Source organism: Rutilus rutilus, assembly GCF_951802725.1.
Source record: "Rutilus rutilus genome assembly, chromosome: 9".
Taxonomy (NCBI): Eukaryota; Metazoa; Chordata; class Actinopteri; order Cypriniformes; family Leuciscidae; genus Rutilus; species Rutilus rutilus.
Window position 1 is genome coordinate 15,677,656 of NC_140223.1, and position 27,857 is coordinate 15,705,512.

Consider the following 27,857-nt stretch of genomic DNA (forward strand, 5'->3'; position numbering starts at 1 on the left):
GCAGTACAGCATCTGACGCGGAGATGACGAGGAAGAAGCTGTCAAAACACTGCAACAAGGCCGTACGAGTCGGCGTTTTAACATGAATTGGTTAGGCTCCAAATTTGCACCTTACATCTACCGCCTATGTTGTTGAGGTAAGTTAATTTTAACCCAATAATGTTTCATTGTACCATACATTGCATAATCTTAAGTAACGTTACGAAACGCCAGCTTGATAGGCTACCCATCAAAACATACAGCAAAGACATACAAAATTGAAGTCATGATAACTAGATTAGTTAGACTAGTCATTTCTGTTTTGTTTTTTAATTATTTCAACTATATATCTACTATTTACAGTTTAAAAAAAAAATTGGTGTCAAATCGCTGATCATTAGACGCCCCTTACAAACAACTGTCATGGTAACCATAGTTAAAGGTTTCCTGCTGTAAAACCATGATAAATGTGACACAATATTACATTAATATAACTGTTATATTATAAATTAATATTTAAAGATGACAGTGGTGGCTACTGCCAAGATACCTCAGTTTTATTGTAGTATAGAGACGTGTGACTCCCAATATTAAGAATACCTGTCCATCAATTAGGCCCTATGCTTTTTCATGAACCGATTCTTAAAGAAACAATTTTCCCCTAAAAATGAAATTTCTGTCATGATTTACTCAACCTTATGTTGTTCCAAAACCGAATGACTTTCTTTAGTGGACGAAGGAGATATTTAAGTAACCAGCACTGTTTGGTTACCAACATTCTTCAAGATATACAGGTCATACAGGTTTGGAACAACATGAGGGTCAGTAGATAACTTAGGCCGATGGAGGGGGTACTTGCAGGATCAAGTAAAGGACTTTGGAGTCATTTTTGACTCTATCATATTTGATTGACAGATAAAGACGGTGGTTCGTAATTGCTTCTATTTAAGAGCAATAGCCAAATTGAAACCAATTATCTCAGCCAGCGACCTGGAAAAAGTTGTCCACGCTTATATTTTTTCCCATCTAGATTATTGTAGTGCACTTTATGTTGGGACCTGTCAAACACACATTGCCCGCTTGCAGCTAGTACAAAATGCTGCTGTAAGGTTGTTAATGAATGCTGGGAAAACGGATCATGCTACTCCCTAGTTATCTTTTTTAGGTTGGCTACCAATACATTTTAGGATACAGTATAAGATTCTGATATATGTTTTTAAAGCCATAAAATAAATACTTAGCTGAGCTTATTAAGCCCTACAGTTCAGGCGTAAGACTAAGGTTATCAAACAAGTTTCTCGAGCGCGTCTCAAATTGAATGGTGATCGTGCTTTCTCTGTCGCTGGTCCTAGATTGTGGAATAATCTGCCATTGGATGTTAGATCTTCCTCGACTCTTAATGTTTTTAAGGACCGCTTAAAATCTTATCTGTACCCTTCGGCATTTTAGTACATTAGTACATGGATGTTTTTATGTTTTGTCTTATTGTTCTGTTGCTTTTTATTGCAATGTACAGAACTACAATGGTAGCCTCTAAGGTGCTCTATAAATAAATAAACAAACGAAATGAAATGAAACCAAGTAAATGATGACAGAATTTTTATTTTTGGTTGTCCCTTTAAACATTTACATTTGGTCCCTAAAGTAAGAAGTATTTGACTACATACTTGACAGTAATTGTAGAATACTATGGCTATACTTTTGTAAATTTTTTTTGCATTTCTCCATTTTTCCTCACAGGAGCATGTAAATCTCTGCAATGTCTCAGCCTGAGCTTCTCAACCCGAGCCCCTGGGGCCTGTCTGAGTTGTTGGTCCAGAAGAGGCTTCTTGGTTTTGGGGCACTGCTAGCCTGGATGCTCTTGTTCCACCTGCTGGTCAACGTTTGGCTCCTCTGTGTCTTCACAAGCCTCTTAGTGGTCTTAGGCGGTTGGCTGGGTTCCAAGGCTGTCCTGGACTCAGACAGCGTTTTTCATCTGGAGCGTTTTTTTAAGCTGGAGGAGATCCCACATAGTGCAGAGGGTGAGCAACAACTGGAAGATGAAATCCAGAAGACAGTTGGCAAGATCATACGTGACTTTGTCACCTCGTGGTACGCCACAGTTTCCAGAGAACAGGAGTTTGAGGATGAGGTGCACAATGCCATGATCTCCATGGCGTTGGAGCTCAAGGGTAGAGCGGCAATGGTCGACAGGAAAGCCTTAGCCCAGAGGTTGTTCGATCTATCTGGATGCCACCTTCAGTGCTACTTGAGTGCCAAGGAAGGACAAAAGGTGGATAAAGATGGAGATCTCTGGGAGGCGTACAGCAAACTCTGCCCGCCTCATCCTGTTCTTCAGAGCTCTGCTGTCGAGGTGAATTACGTACGGGCCATTGTAGATCTCCTTCTACATGCTCTTGTACCTCCTCCACATTTAGAAACCCGAACAGGTCGATTTGTGGTGGGCGAACTTATCACGTGCAACGTTCTTCTGCCGTTAATTACAAAACTGTCCGACCCAGACTGGCTAAACTTGTTGATTGTAAGCGTCTTCACTAAATCCAGCGAACCGACCCCAGAACCAAAACCAGTAGAAGTTCAGGCTCCATCTCAAGTTGTATATACTCAAGAGAAAGCACCACAAGAACTTAAGGTTCCTTGCGTTCTGACCCTAAAAGTCACCCCAGAGATGCCCACAGTAACGGAGGCCCCAACGCCAGAACTTGCAGCTTATGATGTCGTTGATTCCACTGAACTTTATTCTCCACACAACCTGGAGGAAGACGAACCAAGGCTGATAAAACCGTTTCCGTTGGGTTTTAGCCCCAGAGATTATTTGCGACTCGGCAAGCCCAATCCGTTCTATCAGGAAACAGACTCTGATTTGGAATCCCCTCTGACGGACTTCAAGCGGAGCTCTCTGGAATCGCTGGTTATGATTGGCACAGAGGAGACCCTTTCGGAAAGACTCACCGATAGCACCACTCCAGTCGACACTGTGTTAGATCTCGAGGATGAACTTCCAACTTACACTAATTCAATAGAGAAGGAGCTATCGGTACATTCTGCCGGTGTGCCCGTGGAAGAGTCATCTGGACTCTTTTGCACTCTTCAGCCATTGGAGAAAAGTAACTCGAGTGTAGACCAGCCTGGCCTGGTGAACCCCACTGAGCTGGCTTTGACTGCGCCCATCCAGGTCTCTTCACCAGCTGGGATGGCGTCACTGGCACCTTTCAACTTCGAGCCCCTCGGCAGCCCAGAGGGTCCTGTCATTATCCAGAACCTCCGCATCACTGGCACCATCACTGCCAAGGAGCACAGAGGCACTGGCTCACATCCCTACACTCTCTACACTGTAAAGGTGAATTAGCGCTAGCTTTCCTTTGTTGGCTGGTATTATATATTTAATTGTTTATGCTCATTTCTCCTAATTTTACATTTATATTCCCTAATGCTGTCATCTAACGCTCACTCAAAGTTTATCTTTATCGGCCATAACATGAAAATAACGACTCCAGTCTCTGCAGACAGATAGGACAAGGTATCCAATAAATTTTTAGCACTTTATGAGCACATTTTAGGGGAAATCATACTATGAAAATCATGAAAATCTCCAGTTCTGTAAAGCTTAGCAAAAAGCCATTATAATGTTTACTTGATAATGATGATGTGTTTGTCTTGCAGTATGAGACAGCTGTGGACTCAGAGAATCCAGAATCTTTGCAGCCCTTTGCCTATCACACCGTCAACCGACGATACAGCGAATTCCTCAACCTTCAGACCCGTTTGGAGGAGAAACCAGAATTACGCAAAATTATTAAAAGTGAGCAGAGCAAATTAGTCCTTTCTGTGGCAAAGTTTTCCAATACAGTGTTTTGATTAGTTGTCTTGTTTTGCCAAATGTAGATGTGAAAGGACCAAAGAAAATCTTTCCTGAGCTTCCATTTGGAAACATGGACAGTGACAAAGTTGAGGCCAGGAAAAGTCTTTTGGAGACATTCCTTAGAGTACGTTCTTTGAATTTCGTTATTTTAATATAAATGATGTAAACCTGACAATATTTAAGTAGTATTCCATTCCACACAACTTCTTTTAAGTGGTCATTCCTGTCTTCTTTTATTATAGCAACTTTGTGGCATTCCTGAAACGGCCAACAGTGAGGAAATGCAAGAATTCCTCGCTCTAAACACTGATGCAAGAATTGCCTTTGTGAAGAAACCTTTCATTGTTTCACGCATTGACAAGGTACTTTTCAAAATGCACATTGCATGCTTTGACTGAAACAAAAATACCTTTTACGATTTGTGTTCAATACGTCACTTGGCAGATTGTGGTGAATGCTATAGTGGACACCCTGAAGACGGCCTTCCCTCGCTCAGAACCACAGAGCCCTACTGATGACATGGATGCAGAGCCTGATGGGAAATTGTCCACTGACAAGAAGTCCAAGTAAGACAAGAGAGCTGCTTGTTTACTGTCTTTCTGAATGTTCATAGCTGTAAATAACAAAACACAATTCTCTCTTCATTTCCAGGTCTAGAATGAGGTTCTCTAGTAAAATATCCCCTGCTCTCAACGTATCTGACATGAAACCCAAAGTGCTTTACTGCTGTGATGATAGCAGCACTGTAAGTAGCAGTCATTGTTAATTGTTCTTTTCCAACGCCTTTAAGAGCAGGAAGTGAACAAGAAATGGAAATGTGGAAAATGTACTTTTCCTCAATTCCACTCTGATGCTGTGCAAGTGCAACAACAGGGAATATGCATTGATTTGCTGTTGTTTTTGAAGATTTTCAATGGTTTGTCGTTGAACGGACTGGAGAGCTTCATCTCCGAGAAGGAGCGATTCGAGGTTAACGCACCAGGGTTTGATGCTGATGCAGAAAGAAGCGGAGGCCTGGGACCCAGATGGGATATGAAAACCTGCACATGTACCAAAGCACAGTTACAGATTGAACCTGCCTTCTGTGACTCTGGTAATGACTCTTGCATAAGAGAAATAATTATGATTATTATAATAATACTTGAGGTCAACTCGACGTAATGATGTAATCACAGCTGTTCTTGTGTTAGCGGCTTACTTGAGTGGAAGTTTTCTCAAACAAAAACCACTTATATGATACTTTTGCTGTTTTTTTTAAATTCTCCTTTTCTATTTGAAAGAATAAATTAAATTAAATATTTGGAATGTCATGAGGGGTTACTAAATGGTTGACTTTTCCTTTAAGCCAGTGGATCTCAACGTTTATCTCAAAGAACCCCCCACCCACCTCCTTTTAACCCTCAATACTCCCAGAAATAATTAATTTTGTGACTCTAGAAGTTTCAAGAACTGTATGTTTACAATAACAATGATTGAGATGAGAAAAAGAGATATGATTTAATTGTATATCTCTTGTGTTTTTTAGCATTTTAAATTAGATTAGGGTTAAATGATTTTAATATCCTAATAATAATTTTACTACACCCCTCTTGGTAGTTTGTGGAATTAGAGAATCACTGCTTTAAGGACATTGGATAAGTAGAACTGATCTGTGATATTACAGTATGGACAGCAACTCTAGATGGCAGCATTGTACTTTCATGTGTGTCCCTTGCATTGACAAAAACCTGACACTAAGCTTTCATAGTTCTGTTCAGGATAAAATAAGCCGTCATTTCATGTTCCATTATAAAAAATTATATTAATGATTGGATCTGTATGTGACCATATTTTGTATTTTAGTTTACCCGTAGACGTGGAACAAGCTGTGCTCTTTTTCATTCATTCATTCTGGAAATCATTTTGCAAATACATTTTCAAAGATTCTGACCGATGTCTCTCATAGTCATTTCCAGCTGTGACTAATTCATTTCTATCACGTGTCGTGTACCTGTGTGTTTGTGCACAGTTAGTGAGACGGCTCTGTCTGACCAGGCCCTGAATATCCTGTGCATGCTCTTGAAGGATCAGTGGAGCTGGCTCTGCACAGAGAACATCCAGAGGACCATCAGACTGCTATTTGGGACCTTCATAGAAAGGTGGGTCATCCCTAATAATTCTCTGTGTCATTAATCTTTGGTCAATCTTTCATCAGCTGAGGACGTTCAGTGCATTCACCCCCCCCCAACCAGGATCATTTTAGGCCATGATTGGCTCGAGGCAAACCTTTCATTAAACCTTTAACTCTATAGACTGGAAACACTGGCTCATTCAAAGAAGTTTTGCTGCGTTCAAAGTTGGTGGAAGTTTGACTTCTTGAATTCAAAGAACACAAAACAATTATAGTTGCAGGTGTACAATGTTGCAGGAAAGTGGAGTAGATTGTATATTTTTAGTTTCAGATTTATTGTTATACGTTTATTTATGTTTTAAAAAACTCATTTGAGAGCGGTCATTGCATTGTCCGAAGAGGTTTTACATGCTTAAGTCTAGTGTGACTATGACATCAGTTCATTAATGTTTGAAATGAAAAAATGGCTTATTATTTACATTATACATTATACATTACCGTTTCAAAGTTTGGGGTCTGTAAGATTAATACTTTTGTATACATTTTTTTTGTCGTTTTTTGTATAATTTATAATTATATATATATATATATATTTTTATATATATATATTTAACAGTATTACTGTTTTTATTGTTTTTTTGTTTTTTTTTACTGTATTTTTGATCAAATAAATGCAGCCTTGATGATCATAAGATACTTCTTACAAAAATCTTACTGACCCCAAACTATTTAAAAAATAATTTTGGGAAACAGAAGGCATTATTTTATAATAATTGTGTAAATCTGTAGTATGCTAGATTATTAGCATCCACTTATCTTGGAAATAAAACGGTTCTTTAGCAATCCAATTTAGTATAAAAATGTCTTCACGGTTGGCTGTCCGATCAAATAATTAGTCAAGAAAGAGATTTCATGTAGTACTCCACGCAGTGTTGTTTGTTGTATACTGCTCATTTTGGTAAATATAGTAGGCCATCCTTATATTTTATGCATATTTATTGTATACATACTAGTCTGCAGCATGTAGTATGATGGCTTGTTTTTCCAAAGATAGCCACGACGCTCAACAGGGCCTAAAGACAGACACGGCCGACAGATGGATTGACTTAATGAGGTGTCACCTGAAGGCATCACTCATTCCGTCCCCGAACTGCTGTACAATTGTGTGATCATTCTTATTTTTAAACATGAATATAAATACTTTATTAAACAAGTTGTGTTGCGGGGACCGATGACAACTTGATGTAGGAAGTGAGAACTGTGTGTTTTAAAGCTGTCAACAGGTGGCTTTCCCCCATCCTCTGCTCCACTTCTCTTGGAGTTAATAACAATCACGGGACATCCCACAGAGCCACCTTCGGTTTCAGCTCGCTGTTGTAGCTTTCTTCTTTCCTTTAATTAAAGCTCTTGGAGTTTTTGCTACTCTGTTTAGCGATGACCGCATGTCTGCGATGTGCAGATTTATCCCGTGGCACAGTAATGCCTTTCTAATGCAGAGAGGTTACTAAAACCTTGTGCTATAAAAGAAACATTTTTTTCGTCCATCCTTGAGGATTCAAGCTGAAAGGTCAGGCCTCACATTAAATCACACACGCAATCCCTCAGCTTCATACGCATCTGTTTTGCAGATCCTCGTGGTGTGATGTCTAGCCATTTCAAATGACTCGTTTGTGCGGCGGTGTATTAAACACCTGCTAGCAGACCGGCTTCCTGCAATGTTCTGATGGCCAACAGCCATCAGACGGGAAAGCTGGAGTGAGACCCGAGTCTTTCCTAAACAGTTGGATAGACCCAGTGTCTCAAAGGTGTGTCTTTTGTGGGTTCAAGCTGATCAGTATAGTGGTTATTTGTAGGGCTGCACGATTTTGGGAAAATGTCATATTGCGATAATTGAGGTCAATATTACGATTGCGATATGCGATATAATAAACAAATGGTTTCACGAGTCAACTTGCTTGGTTCTCAAGGAAAATAAATGCACACACAGATTAGTGATAATCTGCCTAAAGAAAAAAGTTCTTTAGTCAAGAGCAGTGAGTGTTTTTCTCTGTTCCCTTTGTTCTTTGATTTACTTTAGCGACAGAAATAATTAGTGGCTACTGTGTACTGTCCCTTTAAGACCAGCTGCTGCTGTCAGAGACGCGGATCTCACACGCCTCATTCTCTCACGAGTCACAACTCATCACGTTCATCATAAGACTACTCTTATGTTATGAAGATACTCGACAAAAAGACATTTTAGCATAATTGTGTGTGTTATTGTTCGTTCAAGCTCGAAAGAGAAAGTATTCCGGCTTGCTGTTTTGTGCGCACGCACGATATTAGCGCGAGTCTTTCTGTGTGTCACAGTCAGGACATTCACAGGAAGCGCGTTCTTTTTTGTCTTATCGCGCATGAATGGTTTAAAAGCATTTGCATGAATAAGAGCGGGATCATGTAACACTAGCCAAAGGATGCCAAAAATTAACAGATGCTGCGTTAATTGCGTTAACAGCGATAATTTGTTTATTTAATATAAAATCGCAGCATTTTGCGTCATATAATTGCGTAGGCTTGACATCGCGATTGCGATGATTAATCGTGCAGCACTAGTTATTTGTTCTCTGTTTGAAATAAATGTTCACAATGGTGCCATTTATTCCAGATATGTACAGTTATTAGGGCCCAAGCCCTGAAAGGGCGAAGGCCCTATTGTTTTCGGTAGGATTATTTATTATTATTATTTATTATTTTTCTGTCAACCTTTCGGGCACTTTTGGGGCTCTTATCATGCTCGAAAACTCTTGAAACTTTGCACACAGGTCAGAACCTGCGGCCATCAGGGCCGGGCTGAAGCTGGTACCCGGGCGTGGCAGGGGGGCTCAACAGCGCCCCCTTGAACAGGGTCCGAAAACTTGGTCCATAAATCAAACACGCTTGCATGTAATAATATGAAACTCGGTACACATATAGATCTCATCGGGCCGAACAACTTTCGTACTCTTACTTTTTACGCCAGCCCAACAGGAAGTTGGCTATTTAGCGTTGTTTGGAAATGCATGCTGTGGAATTTAATGTACTCCTCCTAGGGAATTCATCGATTCGCCTCCAAACTCGGTGTGCATGAAGTCAAGACATTGAGGATGCTAAATTGCGGACGGATTTTTGATATCTCGAACGGTTTGGCCGTGGCGATGAAACGAATTTATGGCGAAAAAATGAAACAGGAAGTGTGTTATAACTTCTGCATACATTAACTGATCTTGATGAAACTTCAGCTGTGTGTTCGTTGTAAGAGGCCGATCGCACAGATGTGACTATTGTGAGTCAAAGTTATAGCGCCACCAACAGGCAGCAGGAAGTACATCACTTTCAAAATGCTTTGAAATCAGTGTCTTATTTTTACCCGATTTGCTTCAAACTTTATGTGTATAATGTAGACACACGGCAGATGTAAACCTGTGAAAGGATTATTGATATCTTAGATACTGTTGCCGTGGCAACGCATCAAACTTTAATATTCTTTTTTGATGCTTTTGAGACTCTTAACATACTTGAAATTGCATGAAACTCGACAGACACATCACATTTATTAGCCAGTAGACATGTGCAAAGTTTCAGAAACGGGCGTGCTGGAATGGCTCAGTAGCGCCACCTTTAGTCATAAATGGGGCGGTTAGTTTTATCAACAGCAACAAAACTTGGTATGTGTATTGTTCTCATCAAGACGGACAACTTTCTAATTGACATTAACCATCTCCGACCAACAGGAAGAGAGATATTTTGGTTTGAATGTGGATTTTCTGAAGAATTTTCTCTCCCTCTCTCTGTGTCTGTGTGTGTGTGAGGGGAGGGGGGGATTTGACTATTGCTTTTATATTGTTAATCAAGGTTTCAGGGGCTTTTGGGGTCCTTAACGTGCTCAAAAACTCTTGAAACTTTGCACACAGGTCAGAACCCACGGCCATCAGGGCCGGGCTGAAGCTGGTACCCGGGCGTGGCTGGGGGGCTCAACAGCGCCCCCTTGAACGGGGTTCTAAAACTTGATCCATATTTCAAACACGCTCGCATGAATTAATATGAAACTCGGTACACATATAGATCTCATCGGGCCGAACAACTTTACCCCGGTCAAGTTTTACGCCAGCCCAACAGGAAGTCGGCTATTATGGGTTGTTTGGAAAACGCTTGCTGTGGAATGTGAAATACTCCTCCTAGAAAATTCACCGTGTCCCCTTCAAACTCGGTGTGCATGTAGTTAAGACTTTGAGGATGCTAAATTGCGGACGGATTTTTGATATCTCGAACGGTTTGGCTGTGGCGAGGAATCGAATTTATGGCGAGAAAAGAGAAACACGGAAGTGGAATAACTTCTGCATACATTAACTGATCTTGATGAAACTTCAGCAGTGTGTTCGTGGTAAGAGGCCGATCAGATGGATGTAGCTATTGTGAGTCAAAGTTATAGCGCCATCAACTGGCAGCAGGAAGTGTGTCACTTTCAACATGCTTTTGACAAAAGTGGGGGGGTTACTTTTAACTACAGTTAAAAACAAAATAGTTTGAATATTGTTCTCATCAAGCCGGACAACTTTCTAATTTACATTCAATAGCTCTGGCCATTAGGAAGTCAGATATTTTGGTCTGAATGTGAATTTTTTTGCAAAATCAGCCTCTGAATTTTTAGCCACTCCTCTTAAACTATTTATTTTATTCGTACCAAACTTTTTCAACATGATGAAACTACATTAAATATGCTAAATTGTGAATGGATAATAAATATCTCAAACGGTTTTGCTATGGCGAGGGATTAAAGTAATTTCCAAAAAGGAAACACTAAAAATCTTCTAAAAATGTAATTATATACCATTTATTTCTATATAAAAGTATACAAATATCACAACTAAACCCATTTTATTCTGTTTTTGCAATTCAAGAAGAATGAAAAAGTTAAAAACAGGCTATTTAGTGCTATTTGGTTAAAAAAAAAAGCAAACATAGGGCTATACTGCCCTCTTGTGTCCAAAAGGACATCAAAATAGTATATAAAACTTTTTACCAGGTAGGCCAATATTGTATTTAAATATACATTTATTAGGTATGTGTCTGGGGATATTTTCCCACCGGTTAATCGACGTGTGACACGAGTGGGTGCTTTTAAATCGCTAATATAATAGTGAAAGAAAAATAATGATAATGTTGCACACACAAATCACACACATGTGGAAAAGAATGATGCTTTTAAACAACACTAAACCGCCATTAGGTGTCGCCAGGCATCCATCTTAATAAGCGAGTCATTGATTCATTCGTTCACACGATTCGTTCGAATGAGTCGATCATGATTAAGACAGATGTTTATGGATTGATCATTCAATCTTTGAGTCAACCGATTCGTTAAAAATGCTGAATCGTTCTGTTATGAGAAAACACGTGATGCGTGATGGTTCTGCCGTGATCTTTGTTTAACTATTTTCGCTGCTGAAACAGAACAAAAACAGTCAACATTGCATCTAAAATGTAAGTGACTTAATTGTAACTGTTTATTAACCTGTTGTATGAAATCTAGGGGTGGGAGAAAAAATTGATTCCTAGATGCATCGCGATGCGGACGTGGACGATTCTGAATCGATTCACAAATGTCAAAAAATCGATTCTCTAAAAAAATATTTTTCTAATAACGTAATATTGACGGAAGGCAAAAGGCGGAACTCTAAGCGGACGTGCGTGCAGTCTGTGGCGCGCACATAACAGAGAAGTTTCTTCTGCTCACCAAGGCTGCATTTATTTGATTAAAAATACAAACAAAAACAGTAATATTGTAAAATAGTATTCCAATTTAAAACAGCTGCTTTCTATTTTAATATATTTTAAACTGTTATTTATTCCTGTGATCAAAGCTGAGTTTTCAGCATCATTACTCCAGTCGTCACTGTCACATGATCCTTCAGAAATTATTCTAATATGATGATTGATACTCAAGAAACATTCATTATTATTTTAAATGTCGAAAACAGTTGTGTACAGTCTTTGATGGATAGAAAGTTCAAAAGAACAGCATTTATCTGAAATCTAAAGCTTTTGTAACGTTAAACACTACCGCTCAAAAGTTTTGGGTTAGTAATAATTACAATTTTATTTTTGGGGGAAAGAAATAAAATAAATCAGTACTTTTATTTATGAAGGATGAGTTAAACTGATCATCAGTTACAGTAAAGACATTTATAATGTTAAAAAAATATATATTTGAAATATATGCTGTTCTTTTGAACTTTACATTCATCAAAGCATTTTGAAAAAAAAAAAAATCTGTACACAACTGTTTTCAACATTGAAAATAATAATGAATATTTATTGAGCATCAATCATCATATTAGTATGATTTCTGAAGGATCATGTGACACTGAAGACTGGAGTAATGATGCTGAAAACTCAACTTTGATCACAGAAATGAATTACTATGTAAAATATTTTAAAATTGAAAACAGCTGTTTTAAATTGGAATAATATTTCACAATATTACTGTTTTTGTTTGTATTTTTAATCAATAAATGCAGCCTTGGTGAGCAGAAGAGACTTCTCCTAAAAACATTAAAAATCTTACTGACCCCAAACTTTTGAACAATAATATATATATATATATATATATATATATATATATATATATATATATATATATATATATATATATATATATATATATAAATATAGCTGCGAGCAGCGATGGAGGGCCAAAGCCGGCGGTACCGCCACCCCGGTGCCTTTAGGTAACTAAAGGCACCGGGGTTGCGGTGCCACCGGCTTGGGCCCGTAATCGCTGCTCGCAGCTATATTTTCTTTTTTATCCACACATTTAATCTTCATTCTGCTTTAAACCAGGGTTTCTTCAGCCTTTTTTCAGGACAAGGACATTGGTGGATCACGTGTCTTAATTCAGTTGCAAAGTTTTGTGGAAGTTTGCGTGGTTCCTTTTCTCAAACCAGTTTAGCACAGTCCTGCCCCACAGCCGATTCGAAAGATTTCATTGGTCATGTCAATCTTAGTGCTGATTGCCTACGCAACACTGAAACAAGTACTAACCCCTAACCCTAACCTACATCCTAATCTTAGTTTCCACCTTATTGTGAACATTGAGCAGGCAATTTGTAACTTGATATGCGAGGCTTCCATTGTCTTCTTGTTAGCTGTACAAAAATAGTCTGTTATGCTGCTTGAAATTGCAAACTGGTATTTGTATGTATTGTCGTAGTTTTAAACACGCTGGTTTGTAGTGCGCAGTTTTACCCTTTACGGCACGTTGTTGATTCTAGTTGTTTACCAAACCCAATTTCCTAAAACTTATATCTGAACAAAGTAATTCCCCTATTAAATGATTATATTCATCAGATGAGAGCAGGTTTTGGACAGAGTACCTTTTTGTTCTTTTTTTGACCTTTGGCTTGGTTTAGATATTGACCTTTTGAGTTAGATTATTTGATCGAATTATTGCAAAACTGCCGTAAGATCAGTTTAGAAAATCACTACTAATTCACTTGAACACCTTAACCGTTTGGTCCTGCAAGAATGTGCAGTTACTAACAAACTAGAGACATGTAATTCTGTTGAGCTTTAGTATGGAATCACAGTCACGTTGTTGAGCTTATGAAGCCACATTTACGTCAATATTTTGTTTTGTATTTGGTAAAGATTAAAGCAGCTGCCAATTTGTGTCATCGAAATTATGCACATCTGCAATGTGTTTACAGTCATTACTTGTTACACACATTACTTTCAAAAACGAGAACATTCTTGAGCAATTCCCCATTATTGTTTTTTTCCCCGGAAGCGTGTAAAAATGTTTTTATTCTGTTGTTTGTGTAGGAAAAAATTCATGGCACATGTGGGTGTAGCCATTATAGAGGATATATTTGAAATTTAGTAACATTGGTGTACATAACATTGTTTTTTTGTTAATGACCTGCAGAATTTATTGACCAATTAAGCAGAATTAATCATTAATATTTTCCCTTTACTGATAGGATTTTAAAATCTGTGAAAGTAGGCTCAGAGAAAATATTTTTTATCAGCATTTGATACATTTCATTATTATTTATATTATTTTCTAGTTATGGGTTTGGTATGTTTTGAACTCTAAGTTATTGTAAAAAAAAAAAAGAAGTAATTTTATTATTATTATTATTTTTTTTATTTTTTTTTTTTAAATGTGCATTGATAGAAAATATTTAAAACACAGAAATCAGGGGTTTAAACCATATTGAAACATGTCCCTCATTTTGGTAACGGTACAAAAATGCAAATCTCATATAAGATATATTCAAATAAAAGGAGAAAAAAAGAAAATAGCTCGACTTCATGAGGTAGACGAGCATAATTTTTTGAAGATTAAGGACCTCCTTGTGACATTTGCCTGGGAAAAGAATTACTTAATGTAAGTCAGGGGTGTCCAACCCAACCCTTCTCTTGGAGGGCCAGTGTCCTGCAGTTTAGCTCCCACTTGTTCCAACACACTTGCCTGGAAGTTTCTAGTAATCCTGAAGACCTCGGTTTGCTGGTTCAGCTGTGTTTAATTGGGATTGAAGCTAAACTCTGCTGGTTAGTGGCTCTCCAGGAATAGGCTTGGACACCCCTGATATACGTTTCTTATCCTCAGCTATTTGTTTCAGCAATACAAAAATGTCCTGAAAGATACTGTACTTCCGAAAAAAGCAGTCCCACAAAATATTCAGGTACTGGGCACAGTCTATCAGACAATTTCGCTCAAATATCACTCCCGCCACGTGAATTGGCCCACATATTAGATGACAGATTGTGTGCAGTGACACACTACATGCCGGACAGGTCCTGTTGAAATGGCAGCGTGTGATTGTGTGGATACAAGGGAGACACGAGGGGGCCAGCTGCTGCTCGTGCCTCGGTGCAAACAGACACATCGGACATCATCTGAGGGAAAGAATTAGTTTACTTACCCGGCGTCTGCGGCTCTTCTAGCACCGAACCGGATGTCTTTGTCTGACTAATTATGCAGAGGCAAGCCATTTCCAACTGGAAATTTACACATTTTGCCGCACAAACCTCGGGTGATGAAGGCGGCTGATACAAAGTGACCCAGAATGAAAGGAAAAGGACCATTGTTGCTTTTATTAGCAATAGCTCAATTATCATTTCAGTACAGTCACAATATGGTTGTGGTTATATCATTCAGTTGCCTGATGAGAATTATTTTTAAACATATGCCTGTGCCCTTGATAACAGCAGTGGAATGCTAACTATGATCGAGATTATTGATCCCTTATTTTAGACCGCTGCTCGGAAATGACTGCAAAAAAAACCCACACCGGCTTTGTAACTCCTGAGACAAACATGTGAACTGTCTGTTCTTATATAATGGATTCCTGCTCCAGCGCTAACACACCTGTCTGTAATTTTCTAGCAGACTTTAAGACCTTGATTATCCGGCTAAGGTGTGTTTGATCTAAACTTTGCATGAAGGTTGATCTTCACAAGAGGAATCGAGCACCGTCTGCTTTACATTAGTGATCATGTGTGTGATAAAACCACTTGGTGGCAGTATATACTGTCAAATGCTGATTGAAGATGTCAAGAAACGGTTGTAGAAATTATGCTTTGATTGGCTGTCCTCAAATGTTCTTTTCACAACATAAATGTCATATGTTGTGATAGTTTTACAGGACATGTTCATGATAGATGAGTTCAGTTGCTATTTTTTATAATGGTATTACATGGAGGTTTCTCATACATTTTCCAAGGAATAGTTTACCCAAAATTGAAAATACTGTCATTATTTACGTAACTGTTCAAAAGTTATATAAAGTTATATATATATATATATATGTATATAAACATTAATACATTTTACTGAGCAGTAGTGTACTAGCCTTTATTTTTGGCTCAAAACTGCATGACGGAAAGAAATGAGAAATTCAGAAAGTCAGTGTTGTTTTGGATTTCCATTATATGGACAAAAACTTTATTAAAAAAAATTCTTTGTTAGCATTCTGCAGAAGAAAGAAAGTCATACAAGTTTGTAATGACACATGCAGGCCTTTTCATTTTTGAGCGAACCATCCCTTTAAATCTCTCTTTCATAGTGTACCCTTAAATAAATAGTTCACTCAACTTTTTTTATTATTTACATAATTTTTTCACCGATTTTAAACCTGTTTGACTTGCCTTCTTCTGTTATATAAACTACTTGGATGGGGCTTTTTTTAGTGTTGTGAAAAAGGCTTGCTTATGATGGTGCTAAAGATGCTATGATAGATTGTTCTGCTGTGCCTGCCTATATTTACTTCATAAACAGGGATTTTGGAAAAGGCTTGAGGTAAGAAAGGCTGCCAACCATGGTTTTATTGCACAGCAAAGCATTTGTCTTTTGCCGTTTCTTTCTCTTCCTATGATCCATCATTCTGCAGACTTTAATTTTGGCTGGTTGTACTGTAAACTACCCGCAGTCCATCCTTGGTTATATCCATATTAAACAGGCAAGACACGAAAACACAGTCTGTCAATCGTTCCTGTTTTTTAAACAGTCACTCAAGCTTCCGATCTGATTTATTTCCTACAGCACACTACAGACTGTCCATCAGTAGATGTAAACTTTGCACGAAGTTTATTACAGTCATGGTTTCTCATATTTGTTATTTTTCCCAAGTGTGGTGGCAAGAGCTTCATAATTTTCTGATTTGTGATGTATTGTTTTAGATTGAATATTCTTTCTAAAATCATCTATAGTAGGCATAGTGAGAACATGTCTGTAACAAAGGAATTTTTTCCATCCAGGTCTTCCATAACAACACTGTGAGGAAGAAAACAGTGTTGGTATTGTACTCTTTGTGTACACTCAAAAATATCTGATTGGAGATATGCAAGTTCAGTCAGTGCCGAAAGAAACTGAACATCTTCACTGCATTCTTACAGGATGAGGTGGATTGATTAGAAAAGCCAGCATTCATCATGCTCCATCATTACAAGATGCACTCGGCACGGTATAGACGGATCTACAGATCACTTAGAGTATGAAAGGTTATAAATATTGGTATGACAGCACTTTATGATTCTTGCTGAAGACATAACGCCAACATTTTGAATGAACCTAGGCCCATGTGGAAAAAAGACCACACAGCCTTGTTATCGTGTCCCTATGGAAAAGCTCAGTGATGACACTTTGATCTCATCTCACATCACATCTCATCTCAGTTTATGTTTGTCATTTTTTTTTTCTTTCGTAAATTGCATTAGAGAGGATTCCTTACAAACAAAATGTACCCGTACAAGATGCTATCCGTGCCAAGAAACTATTTCTAACTTCTGGCTTCCGAGGTGAAAGTATTTGCTTGTTTTGCAAAAGTTGTGCATGGAGATGGATTAGTCTGAGATAAACCAGTTAATTTTGACTTGAAAAAGACAATTTGTTTTGGTCCAACATTCCTCTGCGTTTTGAAACAGACTGCTAACTTGTAATGGCTTGTTTAAAAAGCTGGCACACAACCCAGAGCATTTGATTATTTCACAGCGCAAATTGATGCAATTTCAGCTCTTGGCTGCTCATAAATGTCATTATGTTCCATTTGGTAAGAAAGAAGGAGCTGAATTGGTCTCCTTGTTACCTCTATTTGGACAAGAATCTCTGAATAATCAGTCTGCACAGACACCTGTTACAGACACCTGCACTAGTATTTCATGATCTTAGACTTTTTAAAGTATAGATTTAGCTTAGAAAACAAAAAATATTTAATATGTACATATGTGTTCCTGTCTTTTATATTTACCTTTTTAAATATGTTTTAGTTAGTCATTGACAGTTTATATGTGAGAGTTGAAAGTTACATAGTTGGTAGTCTATGTATCTATCAACTAACTTTCTAGGAACTAAGCAACTATAATCTAAGTTGATAGTTGGTGGTTACTTAGTTAATAATTGCTACTAACTGAAATATTTTTACAAGGTGATCTAAAATAATTGTAAATCTCCTGAGTATTAAAAAGTATTCACCCCTTTTGATATGATACACCTAAATTATTACTAGTGTAACCAACTGGTTTGAGAATTCACAATGTTTTCTGTTGATTGTAATATAAATGCACCTGTATCTGGAAGCTCCAGTGACTGGTGAGGCAGTATTGCGGCAGGACTTAAACTGAAGAATTATTAAAACATATCAGTGAAAAAATTGAAAAGTACAGGGCATGGATACAAGATAATTTCCAAGTCATTGATTGAATATCCATTGGAGCCAAGTTAAATCAGTGATTAAGAAATGGAAAGTCACTGTGTAAGAAGGAGACTGCTCAGGGAGGCCACCAATGAGTTACTGGCTTTATATAGAAACCACTTAAAACTACTGCTTCACCAGTCACAGCTTAATGAGTGAGTGGCGAAGAGAAAGCCACTGTTGAAAAATGTCATATGACATCTCGGCTACAGTTTGCCAGCTGGATGAAGATTCTGCGGTGAGACCAACATTTTATCTTTTGGCCATCTGACTAAATGGCATGTCTGGTGCTGAACATAAAAACACATCATCCTGACTATGAAGCATGGTGGTGGCAGCCTCATGCTGTGTGGATGCTACTTTTCAGCAGGCCCTAGAAGGAATATGAGAGTAAAATAAACAGGGAAATCATGGATGAAAATGGGATGGGTGATGGAGTCTGCTGGACACCTGTGATTTCGGAGATTTGTTTTCCATCAAGATAGTGCCCACAATCATAAAGCCATGGCTTCAAAACAATGTTAATGTCTTGGAGTGGCCAAGTCCGAATCCAGTTCTCAATCCAATTGAAAATTTATGGCTGTCCGCTGACAATCTCCATGCAATCTGACTGAGACAGTTGCCAGATGTGCAAAGCAGAGACACGTCTACACAGACTCTGACTGTCTATCAGTCAATCGTTCTATCGTTCTGTACATCATTCTGTCAGCCGTTCTATCAGTCGTTCTGTTGGTCTTTTTTTTTTTTTTACTGTTAGGAGCTTGCCAAGGCAGTGTTAGTTTATTAAAAATTTTGGGATATCCTAAGGTTATAAAGTGGTGTCTCTTGATCTGCTAGCAAATATCTTGTATTCTATAAAACGAAAGTGCTGCCAAACTGCAAGTAGACCTCTTCATTCATTGTCTTTGTAGGACCGCAATTGTTGTTTTGTTTTTTGTTTTTTACTTTTCACATCTGTCTCAGGTAACACAGTCAGTTTATTGCATCATAATTAATGCTCCATGTAAGTTCAGTTCTTACCGAGTCTTCCAGCACATCAGTTTTTCCAAGTTTATTTGAGATGCAGATCAGGCAAGGCTGTGAATGGAATATACTTATCATGTTTATATTTTTGGAGTGTCAGAAGAAATGAAGGCTCACAATAAAACCTGAAAAGGGTAGTTTAAACTTAATTGGCTCCAGTGAGCTCCATGCACCCTTGTTTTCCACTCCTGTTGGCTTGAGATATGTCTTCCTCCACTAATGCTGCACGTCTCCGTCAAAGGCCATGCCAGTCCACATTAACTGCCCTTTATAATGGCAGAAATGCCATTAATGGAATAAAATACTCCACTTGTTGATTTGGGAACAGCTGGTTTTTGTTCCATCACCTTACATCAGAGCTTCTCGAGAATTACGTATGTTCTCAGTCAGACCGGTCCTTTCAGAAGCTTTATTAGATCCGCAGGCCGACTTGGTGCTCTTGTTTTGGGGAACAAGCTCGAATTTTGACTGAAACATTTATAGAAGTGAGCCTTGAATATCATTCCAGGAAATAAAACCTGTTTGACTTCTTTTAAAATGTACTTAGCTGATGTAAAATCTACTATTTAAACCTACTGCAGGCTCTAAAAATAGCATTTTGTCATATAATAGCAATACTGTGTGCAAACACTGCATATTGATGTTTTTGTACTATTGAGACTTTCTCAACGTGCACAAACATGCAGTCCATAAAAAATCTCTGCTGTAGGTAAATATCCTTATATTTTCCTCAGACAGGCAATGCAAATGAAACTTGTCATGTTGTTACTGCATGGGTCATTGAAATTTGACTAGAATTGTAGTTTAATGGCCACTGGGAAATCCATAATTCTGTTTGAGAGTCTAAAGGGAGCTGCTAGACACTGTAGTAGCCTTGAAGTAGAGCAGACTTTGGCATCCGTACGTCTTCCGCACACACCGTGATAATTCCCTCTGACATAAACATAAGTTATATGCATTTTGGACTGAAACCCCCATTGGGGACAGCTCAGATACTTAGGAAACCGATTTGTTTTTTGGCGTTAAGTAAGCATGACCATAAGAGGTTCTCTGGATCTCAGGCTCTGTCACCAAGTAGCATCTGTGGCATTTCAAAGAGTCAGGACCAAAATAAACCAGCTATGTAATCGAAGAGCAGGACAGATTTAAATCAATGACACAGGAAATTCCTGGGTCCACTTCATAGTATTCATGAGAGGAGTAAACCCTCAGGTGAGGGCACGTGTTTTCCCAGTTGGTTATGTGATTTGAGCCCTGATTGGGTTATATAATTATAGCATTATAGATTTTCTGACTATTTGTCACTTGTTTCCAACATAACTGTTGACTGAAGTTGCTCAGTTGTTTTTCTGCTGCATTAAATCACCTGCTTATAAGACACAGAACACTTCATTTATAAGAAATAATTGTAAAACAAAACAGGCACTAGATAGTCATGTTTGACTGTTGTACTCATATCTTTTGTATATCTTTATATATATGAAAAACACAAAATAATAAAAAGGACAATTACTAAAACTTTAAAATAAAAAATCTAATTCAAAATGTGAATACAAATTATAATAGAATATCACTAAAATAATACAAGATAGATCGTCATGTCATGTAATTATTTCTTTAATTATTTAAATTAATCAAATTGTAATCCTAGACATTCTTTTCCAGCCTATTGTTTTTCTAATTATTTATTTTTTAAATCCTATCAGCCTCTCATAAAAATGTAATGTCTTATAATACTTTTTTCCACATATTTTTCTCAGTTCTTTTTGTTATGCTGACTGTCTGCCAAAATGGTAGTGATTATTAAAAGATTAAACGGTCTCATCCACAGTAATGTTATGCAATCCCTCAGTTATCCGAAAGTAATTTTGCAGAATTGATTCTTTGAAATGAGATGCTATTTTTAAAGGATAAACTATATCCATATGTGGCCCGTCACAGATCTGAATTGGAATAGACAAAGAACTTTGCAGTGGCACATGTGAACTGCAATTTTGCTGAAGGACATTCGTGAAAGATGTCCAAACACATGATGTTCTTTTTGACTTCTCCTTTCCATTTGGTAGAATTATTAAATTTATTTTGATCACACATGGTTTGTAGCGTGTTTTCTGCAGTTTGCATGCAGCACATCTTCATCTACATTTGCAAGGGGGGGGGATTTACACGGAAGTTTTACCACGGAAAACTTTTCATGCGTTTTGGCCGTTCATTTACAAGACAATGACGTTTTGGGGGCCTGAACTTTTGAAAAAGGGTTTCAAAGTGCAAGTTTTTGAAAATGATACCGTTATCGTCTCCATGTAAACTACAAAAACACGAATTTGTGAAAATAGTGACGTATGTTATGCGTATTGCCTGTTCAGGCATGTGTGAGTACTTGACAACAAATGCAACAATGGCGAACTACAGGACCGTGTTTGTGCTGCACAAGATACTGATTTATGAATGCTTCTCCAGCAAAGTGTAGATTTACTACACCACTACTACGACCTGGGAAGATGCAGTATTTACATACATTGAAGAATGTGTTTGTGCAGAGGTGCATGACATTGCCAACTATTGGCCTGGCATGCATAATACACTGTTTTTAGTCGTTTTCACAGATCCGTGTGAATGGGGATAATTTTGACAACATTATCACCTGTACACAAAACTTTTCAAAAACACAAAGGAAAAACTTGGTTTTTAGTACATTGTTGTTGTGTAAACGTACCTAAAGTGGATTTTATCAGCAATCCTGATGAAAAAAAAAAGAATATTTTTGTTCTTGTAGTATAATATTAAATTCTTTGTGTTGCTGTGATTGGCCTTTAGGTGGCTAGAGGTGGCTGTGGTTAACCTGACCTGTACGCAGTATTGGGTGATTTATCTGCGGGCACTGCAGGAGGCCATCTGGCCTGGAGGAAGTCTGCCGGCTCAACCCCGACCCCAACGCAGCCCGCAGCAGAAACAGGAGAGCAGAAAACAGGCTCTGCAGTGCCTTATGAAACTACTGCCAGGTGAGACGCCTCATAATATTCACACATACACTACCGTTTTAAGATCCCACCCTCGCTCCAAAGCCACACCTCCTTCAAAATACATGAACGAGCACAGCCAGAGCAGAGTCTGCAAAGCGTCACTAGAAACTGCATTAAATTACCTCATGTCTCAAAGCACATAACTTTAAAATAATGCACGTAAACAACTTACAGAGCTCTTACTTGTATCACCTGATGTTGGAGAATTTTCCTTTGATTCATGTCTAAGTATGATGTAATGAAACGAAACAAAAAATGATGACAAGCATGAAAAAATAGGTCTGAAAAAGAATGAGAGAATGGAAAATAACCAGTATGCATCAGCAATATGAAGTGTCAAAACAAAGTATGAAACAGAGCACCATTGTGTGAGGTTTGACCAATAGAGAAGACATGTCTAACTGTGCCAAGGTCACCAGGCGTGACAGAGGGGAAAAGATAGGTCTGAGGGTACCTATTGGGGACATGGTGATATGAAAAAGGTATAAAAATTAATGTTGGATATGGTAACGGCAGATGACCAGCTGGCTTCTCCTTTGTTGTTTTATTACAATAAAGTTAATTCTTCTGACCTGGAACCTCGACTCCGAGAAACTTCTTTGAGACCTGAACCAAAAAGAACTTTGAATTTGCCACAACACTGACTGCTGCAGATTCATTTAATTGTTGATAGTGGTGACATAGAAATGCATAAATTGAGTCTGAGGACGTGAAAACAGCTCAGAACGTCACGGGTTGCCAACTCGTTATTACGGTTACGACATGGTGTGAATGCAGAATAAGCTCGTTGTTTTGGTTCAGGAGGAACTGTAAAAGCTGACTGTTTGTTTCTGGCGCTCGGTGGCTGTCTGTCTACAACACTGCATAGCCTAATGATGACGTGTGATGTCTGCACAAGCAGGATGCACGGAGGTATGGAAATACATATGTTGACAGGCAGGTAGGGCATCGTATCAGATGGAATGCAATGATGGGACGGAAATTTGGTCCTGAGATTTCCACAGAAGATAAATGTACATGTTTAATATTTAGACCACATCTATTATTGATTGCTGTCAGGATGTGAAGAGAGTTTCAACCAGCATAACAAAAAGTGTATATAAAAATTTGCCTACCCTACCTTTAATTTCTGATGGATCATGTGTCTCTGAAAATTTAGCTTTGCCATCACACGAATAAATGACATTTAATATTTTTTTTAAATAGTAATACTACTTCACAATATTACTGTTTTTACTGTATTTTTAATCGAATAAATTCAGCCATGGTGAGAGTAAGAGACTTCTTTCAAAAAAGAAAATCTGTACAATTACAGAAATGAATGAATGAGGCATTTATATAGCGCTCTCATATGTACTACTGTACACCCAAAGCACTTTAGAATTTCTCCTCAAGGGATCTCCACTGACACACAGTTAAAGGATAGAGCAAATGTAATTGGCATAGTCTGAGATGTTTTTCACCTCTAAGTGACTGACAGATCAGTAATTGATTATCTATTGGTTTTTCAATAAAAAGGGAACTGAGTGCATTAATGTGTTAAATATGAAGAAAATTAAGAGATTAATCACGCTTAAATACTTTTATTGATTGATTTGTAAATTTCGATTTGATTTATATCTTTTTAGCATTTAATCATGTGTTTTGGATGGAACAGGTCAAATTTGACCTTTGAAAAATAGGGTTTACAAATAATTGTGTGATTGAGACAAAAAACTGTTCAGTAACACCATTGTTTAGAAGCTGAATCAAAACATAAGTAAGGGAACAGAAAACAGAAAAGGATTGTTTTTTTATCACTTGTGTAGTGTAGTCTAGCAGATCTTCATCTCTGTGTTCCTTGACTGAGTTTATTGTGTGTTTTTACAGATCTGATCTGTGATATGCTGGGCTCTGAGAAGTACAAGATATCTTGGCAGACGGTTTTGGATTCTTTTCAGGACCCCACCATAAACAGGTGTGTTTGAGCACTAAACACAGATGAAGATAAAAATCAGCACCGCAGCCATTTATGCAGTGTTCCTGTATGCATATTTACGAGATAAAAAATTCCAAATTCTGTGGAAACGTCAGGACGTATATGAAAATATAGTCAGAAATATATTGTAGCATCTTGTCAACACTGTTCAACATTTTGAACTGTTTCTAGCTGCAAAAATCGCACAAATATTTCATGAGGCAAGCAGATATGGCCTAGTGAACATATGGCTTTAATGGTTAAAGTGGTCAGGTTGTAATTTACTTGACTATAGGAAACTCAGAAGCGAAGACCAGGAGACTTGGTTGTATCTTCAGCAGGAGTCTTTATTGAGAACACGAGCTGTCGGTAGCTGCAGTCATCAAGTCTGACTAAGGGAACTTTACATGGTATCTTATAGGCATTCAGTGGGCTGTCCTTAAAGGTGCTGACATTCTTTGAACGTGTTTGATCTTACACAGCCTTAGAGGTGACCCTTGAAACATATCATTTAAAGACAATAGAGACAATTACCCCCGACTGAAGATAATGGTACCCCGCCCCCCAAATTGTATAAACATCACATGGTCACAAAAACTAAGACTATGTAATCATTCACACATTGTTTGACTCTCAGTAGGAAGATCAAAGACTGTATTGACTCTAATCAGTAAATTGATGCCATCATGTTCACCTTGAATGCCCCATACAGTGTAGTTCACCTTAGTTTTTCATGTGATGTTATGGAAGCATGTAGGATCAGCAGATCTTAAACATATTCTTACATTTGTAATCCTACACTATTAACTGCTTTAGTATCATTCTTTTTATGGCACAGTAAGTAAGCAATGGCAATAAAAGAATGCAAAAATGTGCTTTCAATAGATGCATCGCTGTGTTGTGTTATCAGGACACCTCGTGACATCTTTGTAGACTGTTACCACAGTGGGGATGCATGATTTATTCTCACCAGCTTGGGTTTTGAGAGAGCTGCTCTTTGATTTACTAGAACATGCTGTAGTCTGCTGTAGATATCCAGATGAAGCAGATGCTGTTACAATCAGTTATACATTGACTTAGTATCCTTTGCTTTATGAGCTGTTTGTGCTGTATAAAGAGGGGGGAAGGCAACAAGGAATGTCCGAATCCAGTGTCTGCATGACATCCTGTTTAGGATCTTGAGGTTTTTGATAATACAGTGTTGTTGGATCTGTGTGCAGGATGTACTGTAGCAGTGCTTGTGAACTCCTGTGACTGTTTTTTTTTTTGCAGACATCTTGTGTACTGCATCTGGGATCTGCTAATCGAGTTTCTTGTCCCTGAGCTGTCTGACGAGGACTTTCTGAAAACCCTTCTGCACAGCCTGTCCAAAAATGCTGAGAAGCTTCCACCATAGGTGTGTGGAGACATAAAACCGCTTGCATACATACATTCGTATCGCATACAAACGCGTGAGGTCCGTTGCAGTGTTAGGTGGAAATACAGGCAGGAATATGCGATCAAGAAAGTGTGGATTTTATTCACTTTAGCCTGTGTCTGGCACCAATTTGGTCTCCCTGTTTCTGGGACACACTACGCACATCCGGGCATTGATTAATGGACACCTGTTTTGTGTTTTATCAAACCACAAGTCCGATCTCAAAAGCCCTACATACCGGATCTGAATTAGTCTCTAAAAGTTCTCCAACTTTTATCCACCGTGTTCTCACTTCAGCTTTGGGCAATGCTCTTACAAATGGACTGCACAGATCATTTCCACACCGTCCTATTACTCGTTTATGGCCTTTCAGTCATGTTATACCTTGAGTTTACACACATTCTTCAGACGCTGTCCCAGTTTGATCTCTTTAGCCTTCAATTGGAGGAAAGCCTATTTTTTTTCCTTGAGATTCCTCTCGGAGTATGAAATTTTGTCACATCTGCTTCTGGTGTCACGGTAAAGTTGTACGTGCTTTGTGTGTTTTCAGCCAACTTATGAAGCCTTTAAACATAATGTCACTCTTCACAACTTCTAATTAAGTGGTTAGATGCTGACAGAATGCCTCTAAAGAAAAGATCATGTTGATTCATCAAAAACGGCCAGTTTTCAGAACGTTTGTCTTAATATTTATTTAGCGTCTTATTGAAGTATGTAAGTTATCTTAAAGTGTTAATTCACCCAAAACTTGAAAATTCGGTCTTTATTTACTCGTGTCATTCCAAACCTGTATTACTTCTTTCTTCTGTGGAACATGTAAAAGAGGTTTTGATAAATGTCTGAGGACATTTTTTGTCCATATAATGGAAGTCAATGAGCATCAAAACTATTGGGTTACCATCATTCCTAAAAATGCCTTTGTTTTGCACAGATAAAAAAAAAAAAAAAAAAATTTCATACCAGTTTGGAACAACAGGGTAAATAATGACAATGTTTATTTTTGGGTGATCTATCCTTTTAAATGTTTAACTTATTTAAATGTTAATTTCCTTGTATGCACATTATAAAAAGACAAATTGAGTTTTAACAACAAATGATAGAGAATTACATGGTGATGTCTTTATTGCCTTAATGTGTGTAAATAATCTAATTCAGTTAAAAATCAGTAACAAATGGATGCAGATGTGATTCTCACTGTCGGTTTTATTAGTGTCATCTTGTCACCATTCTGCTTCACAAACTACCCAGTATTTGTGTAAAACGATCCTGTCCTTTCCGTACGTGATCATGTGAGCTGTGTCTCAATGCATGCTGATTTAGATTCAAGTTTTGCACTGTAAGCCCTGTTGCCCAAGTATGCATTACAATGGCTTTGTTACACTGTACTCGTGCGAAATGCGCTGAATGTTGCACTATTTGTAATTTTGTAAGTGATCTGGTGCGTATATATTGTAGGCCATATGTTGTTTTATTGTATATTGAAATAATAGTATAAAGCAGTCGATATTGTCATTGAATTCAGTTGTCACTTATTTACAAAGTGCTTTCAGTTTCGGTTAGCATGTTACACTTGTTTGAAACAACTTACTCAAACGTAATTGTGATTCAATTTACATTTAAAACAGGAAAACAGCTGGTACCAAAAATATACTGGGGATTTATAGATGCAAAAAAAAAAAAAAAAAGTGAACAGAAACTGTTTCTACTTCTTTAGGTCACACAGACCCACAGGTCACGTTTAGTTGAGATGGAACCTAACGGAAAATTATGTGTTAAAAGAATGAATAAATGACATCAACAACAATGAAATATAAAACTATTGACTTGTTTTATTAAATATTTCAACAATATGATCTATGGTTGTCAGTAATTCACGAGCTTCACATGTTGTGTTGTGAATAAGTGAAGTTGAGTGAACTGTGATTTTAAACAGCACTTCTCAACTAAAAATGATGTAATTCTATTGGCAGCATTTTTATGAACAGAATTTGGTAGCACTGCTAATTCTTTATTGACACGCTGTCACTTTAATGGACCTGTCAGTGCTTTTATTCCATCTATTTAATACATTTGTTTCCATTATTGAAATGTATTAATACACGTGGTCGGTCGAAAAGAACAAGGGGAAGCGTTTGCCAAAACACATCACTTGCTACAGTAAATCCTCCTCATGCTAAATAATACCGCACTGCTGTTTCTATGATGTGAGATTACAAGCACGGACATCTTGGAGCTAAACATCCAGATTTTCCTAGAATTTGATGGAAAACATCT

General features: G+C 37.9%; 1 protein-coding gene across 1 annotated transcript; it reads left to right on the forward strand.

Annotated features, from left to right (window-relative positions):
* snx19b (sorting nexin 19b) lies at positions 1-27,436 on the forward strand. The gene is made up of 12 exons (XM_084419943.1): positions 1-137; positions 1,720-3,319; positions 3,643-3,781; positions 3,865-3,965; positions 4,084-4,203; positions 4,286-4,407; positions 4,493-4,586; positions 4,748-4,934; positions 5,850-5,979; positions 22,004-22,188; positions 24,079-24,166; positions 25,439-27,436. The coding sequence occupies exons 2-12, from the start codon at positions 1,739-1,741 to the stop codon at positions 25,560-25,562; spliced, it is 2,871 nt and encodes a 956-aa protein (XP_084276069.1). The 5' UTR covers positions 1-137; positions 1,720-1,738; the 3' UTR covers positions 25,563-27,436.
* Positions 27,437-27,857: the final 421 nt, after the last annotated feature.